The sequence below is a fragment of the Branchiostoma belcheri genome, unplaced genomic scaffold (assembly GCF_001625305.1).
Source record: "Branchiostoma belcheri isolate BF01 breed outbred unplaced genomic scaffold, Haploidv18h27 scaffold3, whole genome shotgun sequence".
Classification (NCBI taxonomy): domain Eukaryota; kingdom Metazoa; phylum Chordata; class Leptocardii; order Amphioxiformes; family Branchiostomatidae; genus Branchiostoma; species Branchiostoma belcheri.
Genome location: NW_017803909.1, coordinates 4,588,679 through 4,606,432, shown reverse-complemented (window position 1 = coordinate 4,606,432; position 17,754 = coordinate 4,588,679). Strand labels below are relative to the sequence as shown.

Genomic DNA, 17,754 nt, shown 5'->3' with positions numbered 1-17,754 from the left:
CAGTGTTTGGAACGGAAGAAGAAACAGAGCAAAAACAATGTTTTCCTTCGGTAAACATAAATATCACTTAAACAAGGATATGAATGACACAGAGTGGGGTAGATATGTTACAATGGAGGGTAGAACAAGCCATTTTGGTAGATGTAGTAACTTGCAAAGCAGTTCATTGAATGAAGATGCTATCTGTTGAAAAAACCTTAAAGATTACAAACCTTGACTATAATCCGACAGGCGGCTTCAATACCGTAGGTGTTCGCCATTGCATGGATGTGATTGGAGCAAAGTTTGTTCAGGTCAAACACTCTGTCATACTTGAACAGTTCCTGTAAAAAAATCACATGCTTAGACTACAATTCTATCAAATCCTACTATCATTCTAGAAACATGTTGAAAGAAAAGCATTATCATCATGAAATACTATTAGAGCAAGTAACACCCTCCTTCCCCACACAGCCTACCTGTAGGTTGACCCCCTCCGTTCTGAGCCTGATGACCCCCTCCTCCCCAGGCAGTTTACTGTCAGACAGGAAACAGCGAGTGATCCCGGGTGTCTGATGGACCACGGCCTTGTGAGCCTCTCTCTCCACCAGGGACGTCATGTCAAACTTGCTGCCAACAATGTCCAGCTGACAACATACAAGTAGTTCCAAATCAAATTGCACTTAAACTCTCCACTTATTCATTGTCAAAATGTTTTTCTTTTTTTTTAAAGATTTTTACAGCTTTTATCTATGTAAATTAGTACTGGTAAGTCAAAGGTAATATTTTGAATTCTTGTTAAGTACAAAATATCAATGGAATCATGATTCCTCACCTGTAGTTTGATCTCACACCACTCCTCATCTTGTGCATCATAACTGTACCCAGAAATCTGTGGGCTCATTGCCAGCACAGCCTGTACAACAAATAATAAATGTACAATGTATTCCCATCCTAAAATCCCTACTCAGACCAGACCAGACAGATTTCCAACCGTGTAGTTAAAAAATACTGACTGGACAAAATCAAATGAATCACATCAAAGAAAATACACATTAAGAAAGCTTTCAATTAGTGAAGAAAATTATCTAGTCACAAGGACAATAAAACTTACATTGATTCTGATTTCATCCTGGACAGCTTCTCTCTCCTTCCGTTTCTTCTTCTTTTTCTTCTTCATCTTCTCATCTGCAGGAGTTGCAGGTGTTTCTGGTCTGTCTTCTTCCTCCTTCTCTTCCTCCTCTCCTGTTTCAGGGCTGGGGCTTTTTGGAGGAGATTTGTTCCCAGCTTCATCTATCAACAATATTCTGTTTCAATACTCAACAGTATTCTTGTACTATAATTTTTTTCATTGTCACTCTTAATGATTAATATTTGTGTGTGTACTTGAATTTTCTATCTCTGGAGAAAATGAGCATATCTAATACTCATGTATGTGCACACTGGGCATGTCATCATGGACAAGATTCTGTGTATGGCAGATTGCCAGTGAAAATATCTCACCCTCCTCCTCCTCTTCATCCTCCTCTTCCCTGTCCTCCTCCTCTGGATCAGATTCTCCTTTCTCATCATAGTCCTGGTCCTTTAAAACACAATACAGATAGTGTTGCAGTACTGAAACTGTTCACAGGAAACATTCTACAAGGTCATGAGTTTGTTCATACAATTCTCCCATGGAATCAAGTCTCTTTATTAAACAACATCCTATACATTACCCCACAATACATGTAGTACCAGAGGATGAATGTAACCACACTCTGTCATTTCACCTATCTCACAACATACATGAAAGGTCTCAGTTTAAATGAACAGGTGTAAAGAGCCCTACCACTGAAAAAATTTAAGCTGGCTAGAGCCCTTGTATGAGGTTGTGAATACGTATGTATATGTAGCTTTACAGGCTGTACTGGCAATGAGGGTGCACATTGCCTACGTGTATTTGTACATTTATTATTGTTCCTCTTTTTCATATGCCTTTGGCCTGAAACAAAGAATAAAGTAAAACAATAAACTAAAGAAGAGCACCTGAGAGTGCTTCTGCTTCTGTTTCACAGCTGTTGCGTCCCCATCATTGTCCTCCTCCTCAGAGCTGTCCTCCTCTGTAGGAGGCATCTTATTGGTCACCTGGACCGGCTCATCAGGTTCTCCCTCATCATCATCATCACCATCATCATCATCAATGTCCAGGATGTTACGTCTTTCTCTCGAGTTTAGCAGCCTGAAGTAGTGAATACATGTTAACATTACTCATCATCATTATCATCAATCATCCTCCGAAGAGGTGGAGCATACATTACTAAAAATCTTAATGAAAAATATACATGTCATACACTTTGCTCAAGGAGATCTCCTTGCTCTGATATGTTAACAACTTTCTTTAGCCTGCATTCTTTTGCAGCATGGATTGAATTACTTTCCTTAGCTCAGAATTGAAAATATGAGAAATAAAGAACATTATATTATACCGGGGTATATGGGTCATTGCTCATTCAGCACCATCTATATAACGACCTGTATAGTACAATTTGGGGGTACTTCTCATGCGACGCATTACGTTGCAGTGAAACGCGACAAATGCGGAAGTAACTATGCCACTGCGGGGCAAAAAAAGTCAAGGGTCTGTGACCTGACTAAGACATCAAATTATTTGAAAATGTTGTGTAAAAAATGCCAGCAGAACAATGGTTAAGCAGTGAAGAAAGAGCTCTCCTTACTTGTGTTCCTGCATCTCCTTGGCCTGTCTCTTCAGGGCGTCCAGGAGCCTGCGGAAGAACTTGCGCTCCATGAAGTGGAGGATCTTGGCAGGACTCAGGTACACGTCCTTCTGGTACGTCTCAGCAGGGAGGAACTGGAACCGGAGGGTGTAGATTCTGAACCTCTCAAATCTGCTCTCCACTGACAGCGTCTCTGACACTTCCACTGACTCCAGGACTTGGAACAGATGCACCTACAGGAACACACAATACAGGGTGAAGAAAATGTTTTGTTAACTGTAACCTACTAGGTCCACCCTCTGTTAAAAAACAGGTAAATGTGTTCATCCAAATACATGTATTTTAATAACTTATCAATCCACTCCTGCCTTGTATTTAATTTGCATAAAGACTGTGAAATTACCTTGCATATAAAATGAGATGTGGTATAACTAAAGGCAATAACAACATTATGTGACACAGGACAATAAAAACACCTGGTATGAGTGACAGGTGTCAGTCTCACCTGAGTGAACCTGCGGCGGATGTTCTCAGCAGCTGTCCTGGCCTCAGGTGAGTCGACCAGCGGCACCTCCATGGTGGGAGTCTTGATGTTAGCACTGGCAACCATCAGGATCTCTCTAATCAACAGACAGGTGTGGTAACAGTTAACATGGGGAAGGTTGGCACATTGTGGGGTTACCATGAGACAAGGTATCCTGTAGTGCTATTGTAGCATTGTTACATTGTTACATGGCAATACTTTTCTATAATAACAGTGAGACCATTCAGTAGATATCCTTAAAATGTAGAGTCAACTACTGAAAGCTAACATGGTGCAATATACATTTCAACATCAATCAACAGCTTTGTAAACATGAATTTCTGTCTGGTGGTACATGTATTTCTGTGCTGACCTGAGCCTGGGGATTCCCAGTGTGACATTCATCTCTCCTCTGCCGGCAAAATGGAAGGTGTTCAAGGTCATCTGTGTTGATGGCTCCCCGATGGACTGCAAGTAAATCAGAGCATTAAAGGGAAACTCAAATGGTTCAACAAGATTTAAAGCCTTAAAACAATGAATTCTTAGATCATTTTCATGCAAGTCAGTATGGTAAATAATGGAATTATGCAAACCCATTTTTAATGAATGAACGAAAGACCTTTACTGTACGTTTATGCTTTTACAAGCTAAGTACAGGTCATCAATAAACAGGAAATAATATAATTACAACATTTAGGATAAACATGTGACAGCTTTACCTGAGCAGCCAACAGTCCCACAGCCTCCCCAGGTTCCACCAGTGACCTCATGTACTTGTACTGCATCATGGCGTGGAAACGGTCGATGGTCATTTCCCCTGCAGCTGACACATCATCTTCACTGGGCAGTCCCATGGGGTTGGTTGCCACGTACTCATTCAGTATGTCTGAGTACAGCTCAGACATGGAGCCAAAATGGCGGTCGGGACGAAGCTTTGCTATCGTGGGATCAGGGCACTTTTTGTTCTGCTTCCTGTACCTAAGTAAAAGAGGGAAATATTTGAGGAGAGATACATTCCATAGAGATATTACATGTACATACACAATCTTACTCCATTTCTCAGATCTAGAAAACAAATAATAAGTACTGTTTCAAAAGTATATAAAACCACCAGTACTACATATTTAATCCTAACAGTGTTGTAAGGGATCATAAAGTCTGCCCTACTGCAAAATTTTCTTCCAATTCACATGCAAATTTTTAAAAACGTTTAGGTTTGAAGATGTACTTTTCCCTGTCCTCTTCTTGCATGTCCTTCCACAGGTCCACGGCAGCCACAGCTGCCTTCAGCCTGCCTGAATTAGAGTCCACCCCTGGGTACTCCTCTCTCAGACTGGGCTGCTCCTTCTCACAGTAACTCAGGAAGGCAGACCTCCTCTCTCTTGAGTTCAGCAGACCCTTCTTCTTCTGCTTCTTCTTCCACTTGTTCACCTGTGGAATAATTATGTAATAAATTGCTGGACTTATTACTTATTGCTGGAGTTATAAAACTCTTAAATAGGTGTGCATTATTTGAAGCAATATCTGTACATACATGATAATCTGGACTTGTTTTACAAGAACATTATCACTGTGATACAACTTTTGAGGCAGTGTTTTGGCCCTCTAACTTGACAGTTTAGTGTACATTGTACCAACAAAGTGTTTGAAGTGTGATGTGTGCAAGTACTTTCTTAAGTGCGATTTCCAGTGCATAGAAACACCTAAAATTCTGTGAAAACATAAGAACAAGCAGCCCAAAAAACTGCCCCAAAACACATTCTTCATTTTCTTTCAGACAAATGTCAGCAGCTAAGTCCAAAGAGCTCATACCTACAGATAAAGTGTGTAGCCTGTGAGTGTAGCCTGTGTAGCCAGACGTACCTTTCTCTGCCATGCAGCTGCAGCTGTAGTGTCCATCCTGTCCTGTACCAGCTGCAGCTGTTTCTGCTGCATCACAGCCTGGTGGTTGTTCACCATGAAGGGGAAGTGTTTGGGCCCCAGAAACTGAGTCTTGGGGATGTCCAGACCGTCCTCTCCATAGTAGAACTGGATCAGACTGCCATCACTGTCACGTACCTACAGAACAACAACAGGTGGAACAACCAGGATCAACCTAGACATACCAGTAGTCTCATAAACAATCAAATATTGCTTACTTCAATACAGCATATTTCATTGTCATATACCACAGAAAAAGAAAAGTTCAGTTTAACTTATTGATTACGATGTTAAGCCTTACAAAGTTCTAGAATCTCTAAATGGTTCATCGGTAATTAGTAATTAGAGTTGATGACTTACAGTCAGGTCATAGTTAATGACTAGCCCCTCCAGATGTTTGATGATGCACCTCTGCAGATATCCACTCCTGCTGGTCTTCACAGCTGTGTCAACTAGACCCTGTCAAACCAAAGATTTTTCAATGTTAGATCTATAATATAAATCTTAGATCTATGATATAAAAAAAAAGCTTACATTGCCTACAAAATGTGGTGAGCTGGTATATTCTAAATATTTTTCTCCATTCATCATGAAAATTCCAGTGTCTGGTCAAAAGCTTTGCACTGATTCCAGAAGGCATTTTGTATTGCATTGCAAGTACATAAAAAACACAAGGTAACTCACCTCTCTGCCTGCCATACAATGGAAGAAGTACTCCTGTGGTCTGATGCCAGTCAGGAAGCGACCGTCCACAAACCCACCTGCACGTGGGGAGGTGTCATAGGGCAGGAAGGACGGCAGGGAGCTACCACTGGGCATGAGTGGGGGGCGACGGCCCTCCAGCTCGATCTGACCCAACAGGGAAGAGATCTGCATACAGTTTACCTTTCAAGAGGAGTAGAAACAGGTCCACATCATTAGTGTGTAGCATGGTAATTCAGTGTGCCACATGTATTTATCTTTTCATACCAATACATTTCTTTTTCCCTGTACAAAAGAGAATAGGCAAAGATTGTATAATATTATATTATGGAAATGATAAAGATATCATCAAGGACATCTCTATCTGAATCAGTTTTGCTCAGCTACATACTGTGACTAGCAAAAGTCAGAACACAGAAGGAGACTTACAGAGGAGCCTTTTGCCCCAGACTGCACCATGAGTTGGAGATTGTTGTGAGGAAACATCTTGAGGAGACCATTAGGTGTACAGGCCCTGGGAACACATGTACAAGGTCAGATGGGTGTGTCAAACAGGCATCAGTACAGCTGTCATGTCAAAATCATGAACTTTTATTGTTCACAAGTGTGCATGCCTGTTTCATGTTTCAACAAAAGGCTCAGACAAACAAGTCTATGTGTCATGTGAGAAAAATTACTCAGAAAGTAACATATGAAACCTGTGCAATTTGTATCACTTCAAGAAATTGACAGTAACAGATAAGATGAAACACAGGTGTTAATAATGTGATATTCCATCACTGACTTGTTGATGTCATTGCTGAACTGGTCAGTCTTGGACTTCATGGCCATGTCCCACTCTTTCATGTCCTGGTCATCTGGGCTGAAGTGGGCAGTCTGCAGGGCTTCCTTCAGTGTGTCTGGGAACAGTCAATATGATAAAACCTGAACATCTGTGACATGACAATGCAATTTTGTATCAAAATGTACCCTGTCCTTGGTGCTGAAAGGTTATTGCTGTACCTTTTTATGCGCTGGTTGTCATGGGTGCTTTATATGCACAGAATGTATCTTTCTTATCAACTTTCACAAAGAGTGAACTATATAACCAAACCACACAGCTTACCTGATTCCACCTTCACACCTGTGTCCATGCCTAGAGCTCGAGCAGCTGCATCATCCCCACAGAGGGCAGCTGCCGTCATGATCTCTCGTCGCTTCACATCTGCCTGTTGGGAATGATACATGTACATATGCCATCAGGTGTTCCAGCTCTTGTGAGATTATACAGCCGTATCAGGTGCACATAATACATACAAGTTTTGACTCCGATGACGATGTCTCAGATTTGTCTTCAAGAAACCAACCTCTCATTCACAGGAATCCAAAATGGAATTGTACATCAATCCAGTAACAGCTTGCAGAAATCTTCCATCCAAAAGAACTATATGCAAAAGAACATGGCTCTAACATGAGGCAGAATAGTTTTGTTACATAGTGTAGTGTGACTGCAGTACCTTCTGTGTCAGTAAGATGTCCTCGACGCCCAGAGTGAAGCCCAGGTGGTTCTGTAGGAAGGTTGTGAACAGCCGACCCAGACAGGTCAACAGCCTGCTGGACACCTTCCCACCATACAACTGGAAAACCAAGGGAACCGTTAATCCCAAAAGGCCATTGCTTTACATAAATGCCATTTCTAATTTCATAACTTGTATCACAGCGGGACCTAGGATCACGTCTATTATTACAAGAAGGAAAAGGACTAGGTGTTAAGATACGTCATCAAGAAAGCTACCGCTAGAAGTTGACAGTGGCAGAAATCTATACTTCACCTTCCAGCAATTTAAATGGCTAAGTTCAGGACAGGGAAGGCATTTGGTAAACATGTCTGTGGTACTGCAAATATAGAGATAACTTTTTTGCACAACACTTGTACAGGGTACAATGTATGGCATCTACTAGTACATATTGTCTACATTTTCATAAGGCTAGCCTAACTAATACTAGAGGGGGTGACTAGTATGGGATAGGTATGAACTTTTACAATCATTGAAGTTTCTATATCTATACAGTCTTTAATATACTTAGTATGTATCGCATGCAGGGGTTGTCACGTACAAGTCATAATGTACATTATGTATTTAACTTTGCTTTACAAGTTCATTGTAGTAAATGCTGGAATAGAAGCTGATAGTCTAGTGTATAGTGAGTTGAATATAAAAGGATGGCAGACCTCGCTGCAGCAGTGGACCAGTGCTAAAGTAGAAGCTTATAGTCTAGTGTATAGTGAGTTGAATATAAAAGGATGGCAGACCTCGCTGCAGCAGTGGACCAGTCCGTACGGCGTGGGTCCGTAGTGTCCCTTGTCCAGAATACCACACAGCAGCTCCCCCTGTCTGATGACCACCTGTGACTCACACATCTCATCATCACATAACGGTCGCACACGTGATCTGCTTCTCCTGGGCGGGGCCGTTACCCAGAGCTGGTGCACAGACAGGGGAAGCATCATTATTTATGTCCAGTATTTCAGTAGAGTTCATCAAAGGACATAAAATCACTGCAAACATTAAAAAACTTATTGATTCTGCAGATATTGCCTCAAAGTAGTCTGTAGGTGGACCTAAATCAACTGAGCGTTGGACAGTTATCTTGTAATGACTCTGCACTGAGACTGCTTTTTGTGCCAAATGACACCTCTACTAGTAAATACGGCAACACCGTTAAATATTACTTGTACATATTGTTATAATAATTATGTTGGTTTTAATGTAGATGAATTTTTATTCTAAAGCTTGGCGCTATTCAGCTGTGGTTGCAAGGCCGATCTACTGTGTTTTAACAATACATGTAAACCAATCACTACTACTGAACCTCTAGCTTAATATCTTCCACTACTAAAGTGTAACATGGTTTAGAAAGAGACTTCAAACATGAAGGAGTGAATATAGTGTTACAGTGTACTGTGTATGCATGTAACATCAGTAAAGGACGTCTTGTCCTAATGAGTACCTTGCCAGATATCTTGGATTTGCTGTCCATGTTCAGTGGTGCTTTCCCCTCAGGAATGATGTTTAACAGAACTGTGGACACCACCTGTTTCCCACTCCACAGCCTGTGAGGTTTGACAATGCTGGGCGGCAGCAGCCTCACGTGGCCCTGTTTGTCCGTCAGGGCGCTGAACACCAGTTGTTGGTACTCCTCCCGCGGGAAGAAACGTCCCCGCAGAGTCATGGTCACTCCCGACACCATGTGGTCCTGGATGAGGCCGCTGAGGGGTTTACCATCCTTGGGGCCAAGGTACTGCTGGTCTGTGCTGGCTGGAAAGGATATACAATGTACATAAAAACCCCATAAGGTACAGGAAAGAGAGCCTAGCACTACTATAGAACCTACTTGCAGCATGATTCTGCTGATATTTTGTGTTGAGAAGACTTAAAGTAACATTTCGAAACCTATTATCAGTAGTTTTAAAATCAAACTTTATTGCAAACTCTTACTGAATGCTAATTGCAAGGGAACACACAGTTCTATTTTCTATGTAGCTATGTTCCTCAAAATGGTAAACAGACTGTTGTTGTACACATGGGCAGGCCAGTGTGATGTGTTACCTATGGCATATGCCTCTGCCCTGCCCAGCTCATTCTGGGGGAAGTGTGCATTCATCTCATCTCCATCAAAGTCAGCATTGTACGTCTTACAGTTGGCATAGTGGAGTCTTAGAGTCTTTTCCCCGGGCAGAATTCGAGCCTAGAAAGAATGTAAAGATGACAAACACTTACAGAATCTATGAGGTAGACGAGAACTGTGTAGTAACTTTAGGTGTATATGTAAATGTACCTCTACTTAATGATTTCTTTGTCCTAACATTTTCCTTGTTTTGAAAATTAAAAAATTTGTCTTACAGTACATGATATGTGGCTCCAATTGATAAGCAGGCCTGTATGGTTAGGGCAATATATAGGAGATGCATGTTTACCTTATGTGCCATGATACTGGGTTTATGTAGGGTTGGCTGCCTGTTGAGCAGGAGGACATCACCATTCTTGATATGACGATGAACCTGCATCAGCACAAGATACACAGTGGTTCACATGGTCACGTTGTCAAGAAAAATGTTGAACCTAAACCTTTAAATTGTTATTGTACTTTCTTGTTTATGTTTTAAGTGAAATTTGAGACTGCTCACAATCTTGGTGCCCATGGCAGCTCCAGGGTAACTGCTAGGTGTGAGGAGCTGTTTAGCGATGGCCTCCCGTTGGGTGGGGTCACTCACACTTAGGACGGTCTTGTGGCCATTCTCGTTCACCACAAACGCAGCTCTGTTTAGTAAACAAAAACAGCAACATAAGACTATGTTTCCTGACAGTTGCCATAAGGTAATGGGTATACAATTTTTCAACAGAATTCTGATGTCTGTTTGCACTGCAGGTCTTAACTTTTATCATACTACATTTTTAGTTGTTTTTGCTTCATACAGATATTAGATAAAACTGATGAAACCCGTACCCAGGATGAACGTTGGGTCCGTTGATCACAGCCTGCCTGAGTTCTCGGACATTCCACGCTGTCACAGGCTGGGGGTAGGTCAGCTTGGTCGCAAAAACCTGACAACAAAACGTCACATTTGCAGCAAAACATCACAACATAGGGACTGCTTTTCAGTACGCTTGAAGGGCTCATAACTATTCATACAATGAACGCTGAGTGATGATTTAAAGAAGACTTTGTTACATTCCAGTGATATACTTGATTAGTTTGAAGATAACATGACTCACCAGAGGAATCCCGATCTCATCCATGTTGATGTAGGGATCAGGCGAGATGACGGACCTGGCAGCGTAGTCCACTCTCTTCCCCATCATGTGTTTCCTGAACAAACCGTCTTTCTTCTCTATCAGCTACAGGAACAGAGAAAGTGTTTGTGATTGTACTTATGAACTTGCTGCTTTTGCAGTTTCTTTCATCAGATCTGGCATTCAAGTTTGCCTCAAATTCAATTGAGGAACTACCAATATGTGTTCTGTTTCCCCTACATGAATTGAGCGATTGAACACCCAGTATCAAGTATCAAGTCCACTGGCAGGCATACATTCAAAGGCTAAAATAATCTCTGACATGTACTTCAAAAGGAAAGTCAACCCTTGTATTCTACAGCTTATGGGAAGGTATTGGTGAAATGTCACCTGTTTTGTCAGTTTGCAAAGTTAAGGCCATGTTGATTTGATTATATGGATGACATCCGCGCGCGCATGAATTTTCGGCCGTTCCCCCCCCCCAAAAAAAGTTTTCAACCATACTGTAAATCGTGCAAAACAGTTGCTAAATGAGCAAAAATATACCATAAGTTGCAAGGAAAACATTTATAAACGATACCAATGTCGTAGAATGCCAAAATCAAAGGAAAAAAGACAAAAATGTAAAGAAATGAATTCGAAGAGTAGATTATTCGCCATAACATATTCTGTGCCATTTGTTCAACCTTCATGACCACGTAGATTTCATAGTGAAAGCAACTTTTTTTTTTTTGCAAAACTTTTTTTTTATTCGCACGCGCGCATCAGTTTTGGGGTTCCCAGAGCATGTCATCCATATAATCAAATCAACATGGCCTAATTAGTGTACTCTTTTTAAACCAACTCTAAACCATTGCAAATGTAGAAGAGTCTATCAATAAACTCTATTTACTACAAATTGCATTTAATGGCATTCATGGCATTGTAGATCTAATAGTTTTAACAATAGGACTGTACAGTCACATGAGGAACATACAACTACAGATGGATGACAAAGCGGCCATCGTCACGCTGACAGACTAACAGCCTATCAGTTAATGCAGGCATCCTTCAGGTGTGCTATTTGTCAATACACATTTAGTGGCTTTCCTACATTGTACACTCCAGTACCTGTTTTATTCCAGGGCTCCTGTCATTGGACAACTTGTCCAGATCACTGTCCATCACCCTGTTCACAGACGTCTGGAGTCTCAGCCAGACGTTGTTCACCTTCTCTGTTACTGTCGTCCCTGATATCTCATTCAGAATGGTCTGGGTGTAAAAATGAGACAACATCAGCAAAACATTAAAAAAAAAGACATGAAAATACGACATGTAGCTAAATATGTAAAGTTACTACTGTCATTTTGTCTGTGCAATGCATCTTTCTATGATTGTTGCTAATGTTGATTCACTGGCCATTTTTGACTACAGTGGAGGAAAAAGTATAACAGATACTGAGTAAAGAGACTCCTTTTACACAACCAAATGTTTTATTCACAGCTGATGTTTTGATGACCGTCTGTCACCTTCCTCTGGGCAATTCTGACTGGTTCACATTGTACTGCAGCACATAAATTCCCACATGACGAAACTATTCATGGATATAACAGATGCTATACAATATAAGAAGATGGATCAATGTTTAAGTCAAATTACGTTGTATCAGACAGAACCACTCACCTTCCCTCCAGTTTTTGTATCCTCTCCCTCCTCTTTCCCCATCTCCTGTAGCAACTTTCTGGCTACAACACACTCTGCCAGAACTTTGGCCAGGTTTGACGTCTGTGCATTCTCAAATCTTTTGTCACCAAGGACTGAAACCTGTGGAAAAGGAAATACTAGTAAGTAAGTTTCTTAATGTATCTACATGTATTTGTTCCTAAAAATAAACACAAAACTGTTCAAGAATGTTACACATTGATAGCATTTATTATCTTCAACCTAGAGAAATTACTTAAGACTTACTGGTCTAAATCTGGAAGGTGGAACTGGTAAAACTTCCAAGAAGAAGATGTCGATGGGACATGTTCCCTGTGGGACCAGCCTCAGGGCCCCGAACAGGTTGGACAAAAGTTCACCTGCAGATAAGGTAAAAGTTCTGCACTGAAATGCTTCAAGTACATGCTTCATGTGCCACAAATTAAACATATATCAAGATTCTATTTTAAGACGGTGGACTGTATATGGGCTGTATACATGATATATCAGTGGTAAAAGATCCTTAACCTCATAATGCATTTATACATGTAGAAGTACATCCCTATATATCTGTAAAATATAAAAATGAAACATTTGTAAAACACAGGACCTGCAATGGCTATAGAAGGGACCTTACCTTCATTTTTCCACAGAGCTCTAAGGTGTGCCCTGGCTTCATAGGGAGTGAGGTACCCTGATTCAACAGTGGAGTCTGTGATGACGTTCTTCACATCAAGTTTGTCAGCCAACCAGTCCTTCTGTTCCCTGCATTCAACATGGCAATTAACAAATGATTAAGGTCAAACATTTTTGTATGATATAAAATCTTATGTTTCAGACAGTCTATCTAGAATGACTCATAGACTGCATGACTATATTCCAGATTCAGGATCTTGATCCTACCATTTCTATATGTGTACCATTTCTATATGTCTAAAGACAAGAATGAGAATCAAAGGCTTTTATTCTACCTTTAGTAATAAATTACTAATATACATAAAAAAGCATTCCAAGCTTCCCTTACTATATCCTTTAGGCAGCCTATATAATCATGTATTTGCATTCATGTAATAGGAATAAACCAAGTATACAATCATTTCTTTTAAGCAAAGTACAACATTTCATGTCGTAAAAACTTTTCCCTATAATTAAAACTGTCTACTGCCAAGATCCAGATCACTTATATTGTATACTTACCCTTCTCCTATTTCGTCTTCTCCCTCTTCACCATCATCATTCCTCTTCTTAAAGTGTCTTTTAGGTATTCCCTTGAACAGGATTCTACTGTTGTGTTGCATTTTGAGGTTTCTGACTGGGCTTTTACAGTGAAGACACCTCGTTCCCCTTTTCTTGAAGTAGTCCTTTGTAAATTCCTTCACTAGATCTTTCCTCTTCCCAACGGCAGTTTTCATGTTTTGTTGTGTCTGGGTCATTTTTGTGTCCACCCCTAGGATGGATCAAAACGAGAGAAACACAGCGGTTAGTTCAGCTTGACATATCTTACCAATCTAGTACTAGATGCAACACTTGATATACATCTACTACCAGGTTAATACACATAAAAGCATGTTACATGTTAAGCCTCTCAAACAATGACTTAAAAAAGTCTTGGATGACTCAAATTCAAAATATCTCCACTTCAATAGTGCCTAACTGAGCCACAGGTTACAAAAGACATGTGTCATGAAACATAGTGTATATTGTCAACTTAAAAAGGTACTGGACTCAAGTCAGAAATCTGGGACAGTGCTAACCTTTTAAGACAAATCAAATAAATATATGGCTTACAAATGTATGAATGTAGCTGTAGTTAATACTTGAAGCTTAAAGGAAATCAATGGTTATGTGTATCTATTACCACCTGATCTGTACTTAATTTCAAAGTATTTTGTAACATTTGACATCACATTTAATTTTGTGTGGGGTTTTGCCCCCAGGAGCCTTTGAAAATCGCCATCAGATGACATGTGTTCTCCTGGGTAAATAGATAAACAAACAAACAAACAAACAAACAAACAAGTATTTCTGATATTCTACTGGTGCTCATGATACAGAACTAGTACGGTATGTCTCCAGCCAAAGAAAGGTCCTTACCACTGATGGCTTTCTGTGCCTCCTCTTGCAGCTGCTGGGCGATGTAGTCATCATCAGCCTCCCCCTCCTCCTCCAGGATACCACTCAGCACCCCGTGTAGCTTCTCTACCATCTGCACCAGCCCATGGTCTAATACCTACAGGTTTGCAACACAGAATTAAAAAACAAAGCCAAATAGCTGTATCTGTACAGAGGATATACTAGTAGCTGTCATTCAGCATAACACAGTCAACTCCTTTGCAGCAATACAGTAATGACTGGTTATATTACATTGAACAACCTGCCACACTGAACCTTCGCACATCTAACTGTATACATAAGCATTGTTTAAAGCTGAGGATACCCCTGGTGTACACAACTAGAGTACATTTGGTAGACGTGACAGTGTCATTTTCATTGGTGAATTTATAATAAAGAATGGTGTAAAATCAACTTACCTTGAGTTGACTAGTAATGAGCTGAGCCTGAATCTTGGGGCACATCAGTCTGTGGCAGTAGAAACATGATCCTCTCAGCATCTGGAATAAAACGTTTTGTACAGATGAAAAGATGGAAAATATGACTTCATATACCGGTAGAATAACATTCTTGATAATTTCTGCATCAATAAATACTGTTCTCTAGAAGTCTGTTGATGTTATGTTATGGGAAATCAAAAACTAAAACTTCATACCATACCACTGTACATTCATACCACTGTCTGTTCACTTAGAAGTTAAAATCTAGAAGTTGATATAAAAAATGCCTACATGTATATAATGGTACTAGTTCTGACCTGATACAGCAGTCTGAGGAAGAGAGGGTTGAAGACTGGGAGTGGTAGGTTTACATGGCCCATGTGACCAGGACAGTGTAAGTAGTTCTGTGCACAGGTGCCACACAGGTCATCTCTGTCTGTTGGACCTATGGAGATAGAAGCAACATCAGCCTAACTGGGTCTATTATATAATGTATGGGACTATAAATCATAATCTAGAAATAACACATAAAATAGTTGTCAACAGAAAATCATCTGAAAGTAGATGAGCACGATAATGCAAGTACTAGTAAGTGTTTAATGAGGGCCTGCATGGGGGGTAGTGATTACAAATTACGCAAAATTTTTTCCACCGATTACAAATTACGTTAAAGTCTCAGAGCTGATTACGACTTAATACTTTGCTGCTAATGTACTATTAGTATTACAAATAAAATTCATTTTTGGGGAGGCTACGGATTATGAAAAAAGGCCTGATTAGGTCTTTTTACGAAAAGGCCTTTTTACGAAAAAGGGCATGCAGGCCCCCTTAAATAGTTTGTATTCAAGACTTATCTTTGTTTCTGGCTACTCTTCTAAATGGTACTAGTAATTGGTATCATTAGAGGCCAATACACACAAAAAAAGCAAAAAACGATTTCTTATTTTATCTTATTTTCTGGTAAGATAAGCAGATGTTTTACCGAGTGCTGGATCGTACAGTCCCCCGGTGGTTGGGTGCAGGAGGTTGTCGAATGTCTGAGGGTTGGTGATCTCCTTCACACTCAGTCTGCAGATCTCCTCTGCACTGTAGGTACTGAACTGTACCCCAGACAGGCGCTGGGACGGGATCTCCCACGTTAACATCTGGGAGACCTGGCATCATGAGGTAACATTATAAGTTACTAGTATTTGAATGTTGTAAGTGTAGGTACATGTACAATGTATTGAGGAATTTAGAAGAGATTTTGAAAGGGGCTTTGAAAAGGGGTGTTGAGTAGAACAAATATTTGGTATGTTGAATAGAATTTAACTTTTCATCTGACAAGAAAACTGACTCATAAAACAAAGAATTTTCATACTTGTTTTCTTGATGTTGAATCAAAAGTTCAGACATACCCGTAAGTCAAATTGATCATCATGATCATAATTTTATGATCGTCTAAAAATATGATATTTCCTAAATCCCTACACAGATGAGCTTATAAATTTATGTTTTATGCTGTGGTGGCCATATCACGATGCACTAACCATACATATTCGTCGTATCTTTATGTCCCCATTGTTCACTTTCCATTGATATTACTAATCTTATACCACGCTACGTATAAATTTACTAGTCTAAGCCCCCCTCCCCCGGCATTCCTCGTCACGATATTAAACTTTCTTGCCTACGCGCTACAGATTAATCTGCAACATCTGGGAGTGCATCTGCAATGTTTTCAGTTTACCAAATACCCTTTTCTAATACTCACGTTTTTGCAGTTCTTCAAGACGAGAAACTTTTGAACTTTTTCACGTGCTGCCTTGCAAACACCAGTGGGCAGCCATGTTGGAATCTACAACTGCAGAGTGGGAGGCTCCCGTCTCCCAGCACGAAGGGAAAATAAAATACCACACAATATTTGTCGTTTTCAAATCAAAATCAAGAATAGTACTATGTTTTGCATGAGTTTGTCTTTAAAACTGCTGAAATGTACAAAGAAACAACATTTATGCTAAATTTACAGGTTACGTAATTCCCCCTGTCACGCAATGGTTTGACCGTAGATTAAAGAGAAAAGTGACCTTCATACGTGCAAAGCTACCCGTTGCTGATGCAGCGAACACGTTATACCTGTTGAAAGAAAACATTGACAGCTCACAATCGTAATCATATCAAGCATAATGTTACGAAGCCTCTCTAGACAACTTTTGGTGAGTGTTCAATTAATATATTTAACGTTATGTTGTTATCAAAAATGATGTCCTATTGATATAAATTTCTTGAGTTCTTGTGAATTGCAAAATCTGATGCATTTGATGTTTCCATTCCTTGGCAAATCATTCAAGTTTCATAGTTTTGAGATGCAAAACATAAGTTCAATATTAAAAAATATTTTTCTTTGTCACCAAAACACATGTCTTGGTAGAGAAAGAACATTCAAAATTTATAATCATGTCCTTATAATATATGATATATGAATTTATGATATGTGTACAGGTGTCTGTGATGAGACAACGTTGGTACTGCACATCAACAGATGGAGAAACACGGATAGCCAACATCCTCAAAGTCAAGTTTCCTGGAGCAATAGAAATCAAGGTCGATGACATATCAGGTACAACATGAAGCACAATGACATCAGTGACAGTCCATGGTGTATGTGATCACTAAGTAACAATCTTGACTATACATTTACAGCAAATGTGTAGAACTTCCAATTGTTAGCAGGAAAGCGAGCATAGACTTTGGTTAGTCTATAGGCATAGCCATCTGTGTATAACATTATATGTAGCCTCTACCAGGCTTGGGGAAGCATCTGGAAAGAGTAGAAATTGGCCGAATACTAGTAGTATACTTTGTCTATTTGGCCAATTCTACTCTTTCCAACCCCTTCCCGAAGCCTGGTACAGGCTAACATTACATAT

The 17,754-nt window shown here is 40.1% G+C and overlaps 2 protein-coding genes across 5 annotated transcripts in view; one reads left to right on the top strand and one right to left on the bottom strand.

Moving 5' to 3' along the window:
* Nucleotides 1-17,754, bottom strand: part of LOC109473582 (DNA-directed RNA polymerase I subunit RPA1-like) — a 27,821-nt gene that overhangs the window by 4,364 nt on the left and 5,703 nt on the right. Inside the window, exons 1-31 of one of the 4 annotated variants that reach the window (XM_019773481.1) lie at nt 16,599-16,880; nt 15,828-15,999; nt 15,163-15,290; nt 14,825-14,905; nt 14,388-14,523; nt 13,491-13,740; nt 12,931-13,058; nt 12,561-12,673; nt 12,276-12,416; nt 11,724-11,864; nt 10,596-10,718; nt 10,327-10,424; nt 10,007-10,139; nt 9,797-9,880; nt 9,429-9,567; nt 8,830-9,137; nt 8,132-8,302; nt 7,335-7,454; nt 6,944-7,046; nt 6,623-6,737; nt 6,268-6,352; nt 5,821-6,021; nt 5,497-5,595; nt 5,080-5,274; nt 4,445-4,647; nt 3,936-4,194; nt 3,590-3,684; nt 3,199-3,313; nt 2,694-2,926; nt 2,005-2,197; nt 1,483-1,561 (exon numbers count right to left, since the gene is read on the bottom strand). In XM_019773481.1, the coding sequence (XP_019629040.1) occupies nt 1,483-1,561; nt 2,005-2,197; nt 2,694-2,926; nt 3,199-3,313; nt 3,590-3,684; nt 3,936-4,194; nt 4,445-4,647; nt 5,080-5,274; nt 5,497-5,595; nt 5,821-6,021; nt 6,268-6,352; nt 6,623-6,737; nt 6,944-7,046; nt 7,335-7,454; nt 8,132-8,302; nt 8,830-9,137; nt 9,429-9,567; nt 9,797-9,880; nt 10,007-10,139; nt 10,327-10,424; nt 10,596-10,718; nt 11,724-11,864; nt 12,276-12,416; nt 12,561-12,673; nt 12,931-13,058; nt 13,491-13,740; nt 14,388-14,523; nt 14,825-14,905; nt 15,163-15,290; nt 15,828-15,990 (4,432 nt within the window). In that variant the 5' untranslated portion in view covers nt 15,991-15,999; nt 16,599-16,880. Of the gene's footprint in view, nt 1-1,482; nt 1,562-2,004; nt 2,198-2,693; nt 2,927-3,198; nt 3,314-3,589; nt 3,685-3,935; nt 4,195-4,444; nt 4,648-5,079; nt 5,275-5,496; nt 5,596-5,820; nt 6,022-6,267; nt 6,353-6,622; nt 6,738-6,943; nt 7,047-7,334; nt 7,455-8,131; nt 8,303-8,829; nt 9,138-9,428; nt 9,568-9,796; nt 9,881-10,006; nt 10,140-10,326; nt 10,425-10,595; nt 10,719-11,723; nt 11,865-12,275; nt 12,417-12,560; nt 12,674-12,930; nt 13,059-13,490; nt 13,741-14,387; nt 14,524-14,824; nt 14,906-15,162; nt 15,291-15,827; nt 16,000-16,598; nt 16,881-17,754 lie in introns of those variants that run through there. The other 3 variants (XM_019773480.1, XM_019773483.1, XM_019773482.1) reach the window with 3 other exon arrangements.
* LOC109473627 (bolA-like protein 3) overlaps nt 16,895-17,754 on the top strand; it is a 9,941-nt gene continuing 9,081 nt past the window's right edge. The window contains exon 1 of the mRNA XM_019773559.1: nt 16,895-17,040. Within this exon, the coding sequence (XP_019629118.1) occupies nt 17,011-17,040 (30 nt within the window). The 5' untranslated portion in view covers nt 16,895-17,010. The remainder of the gene's footprint in view (nt 17,041-17,754) is intronic.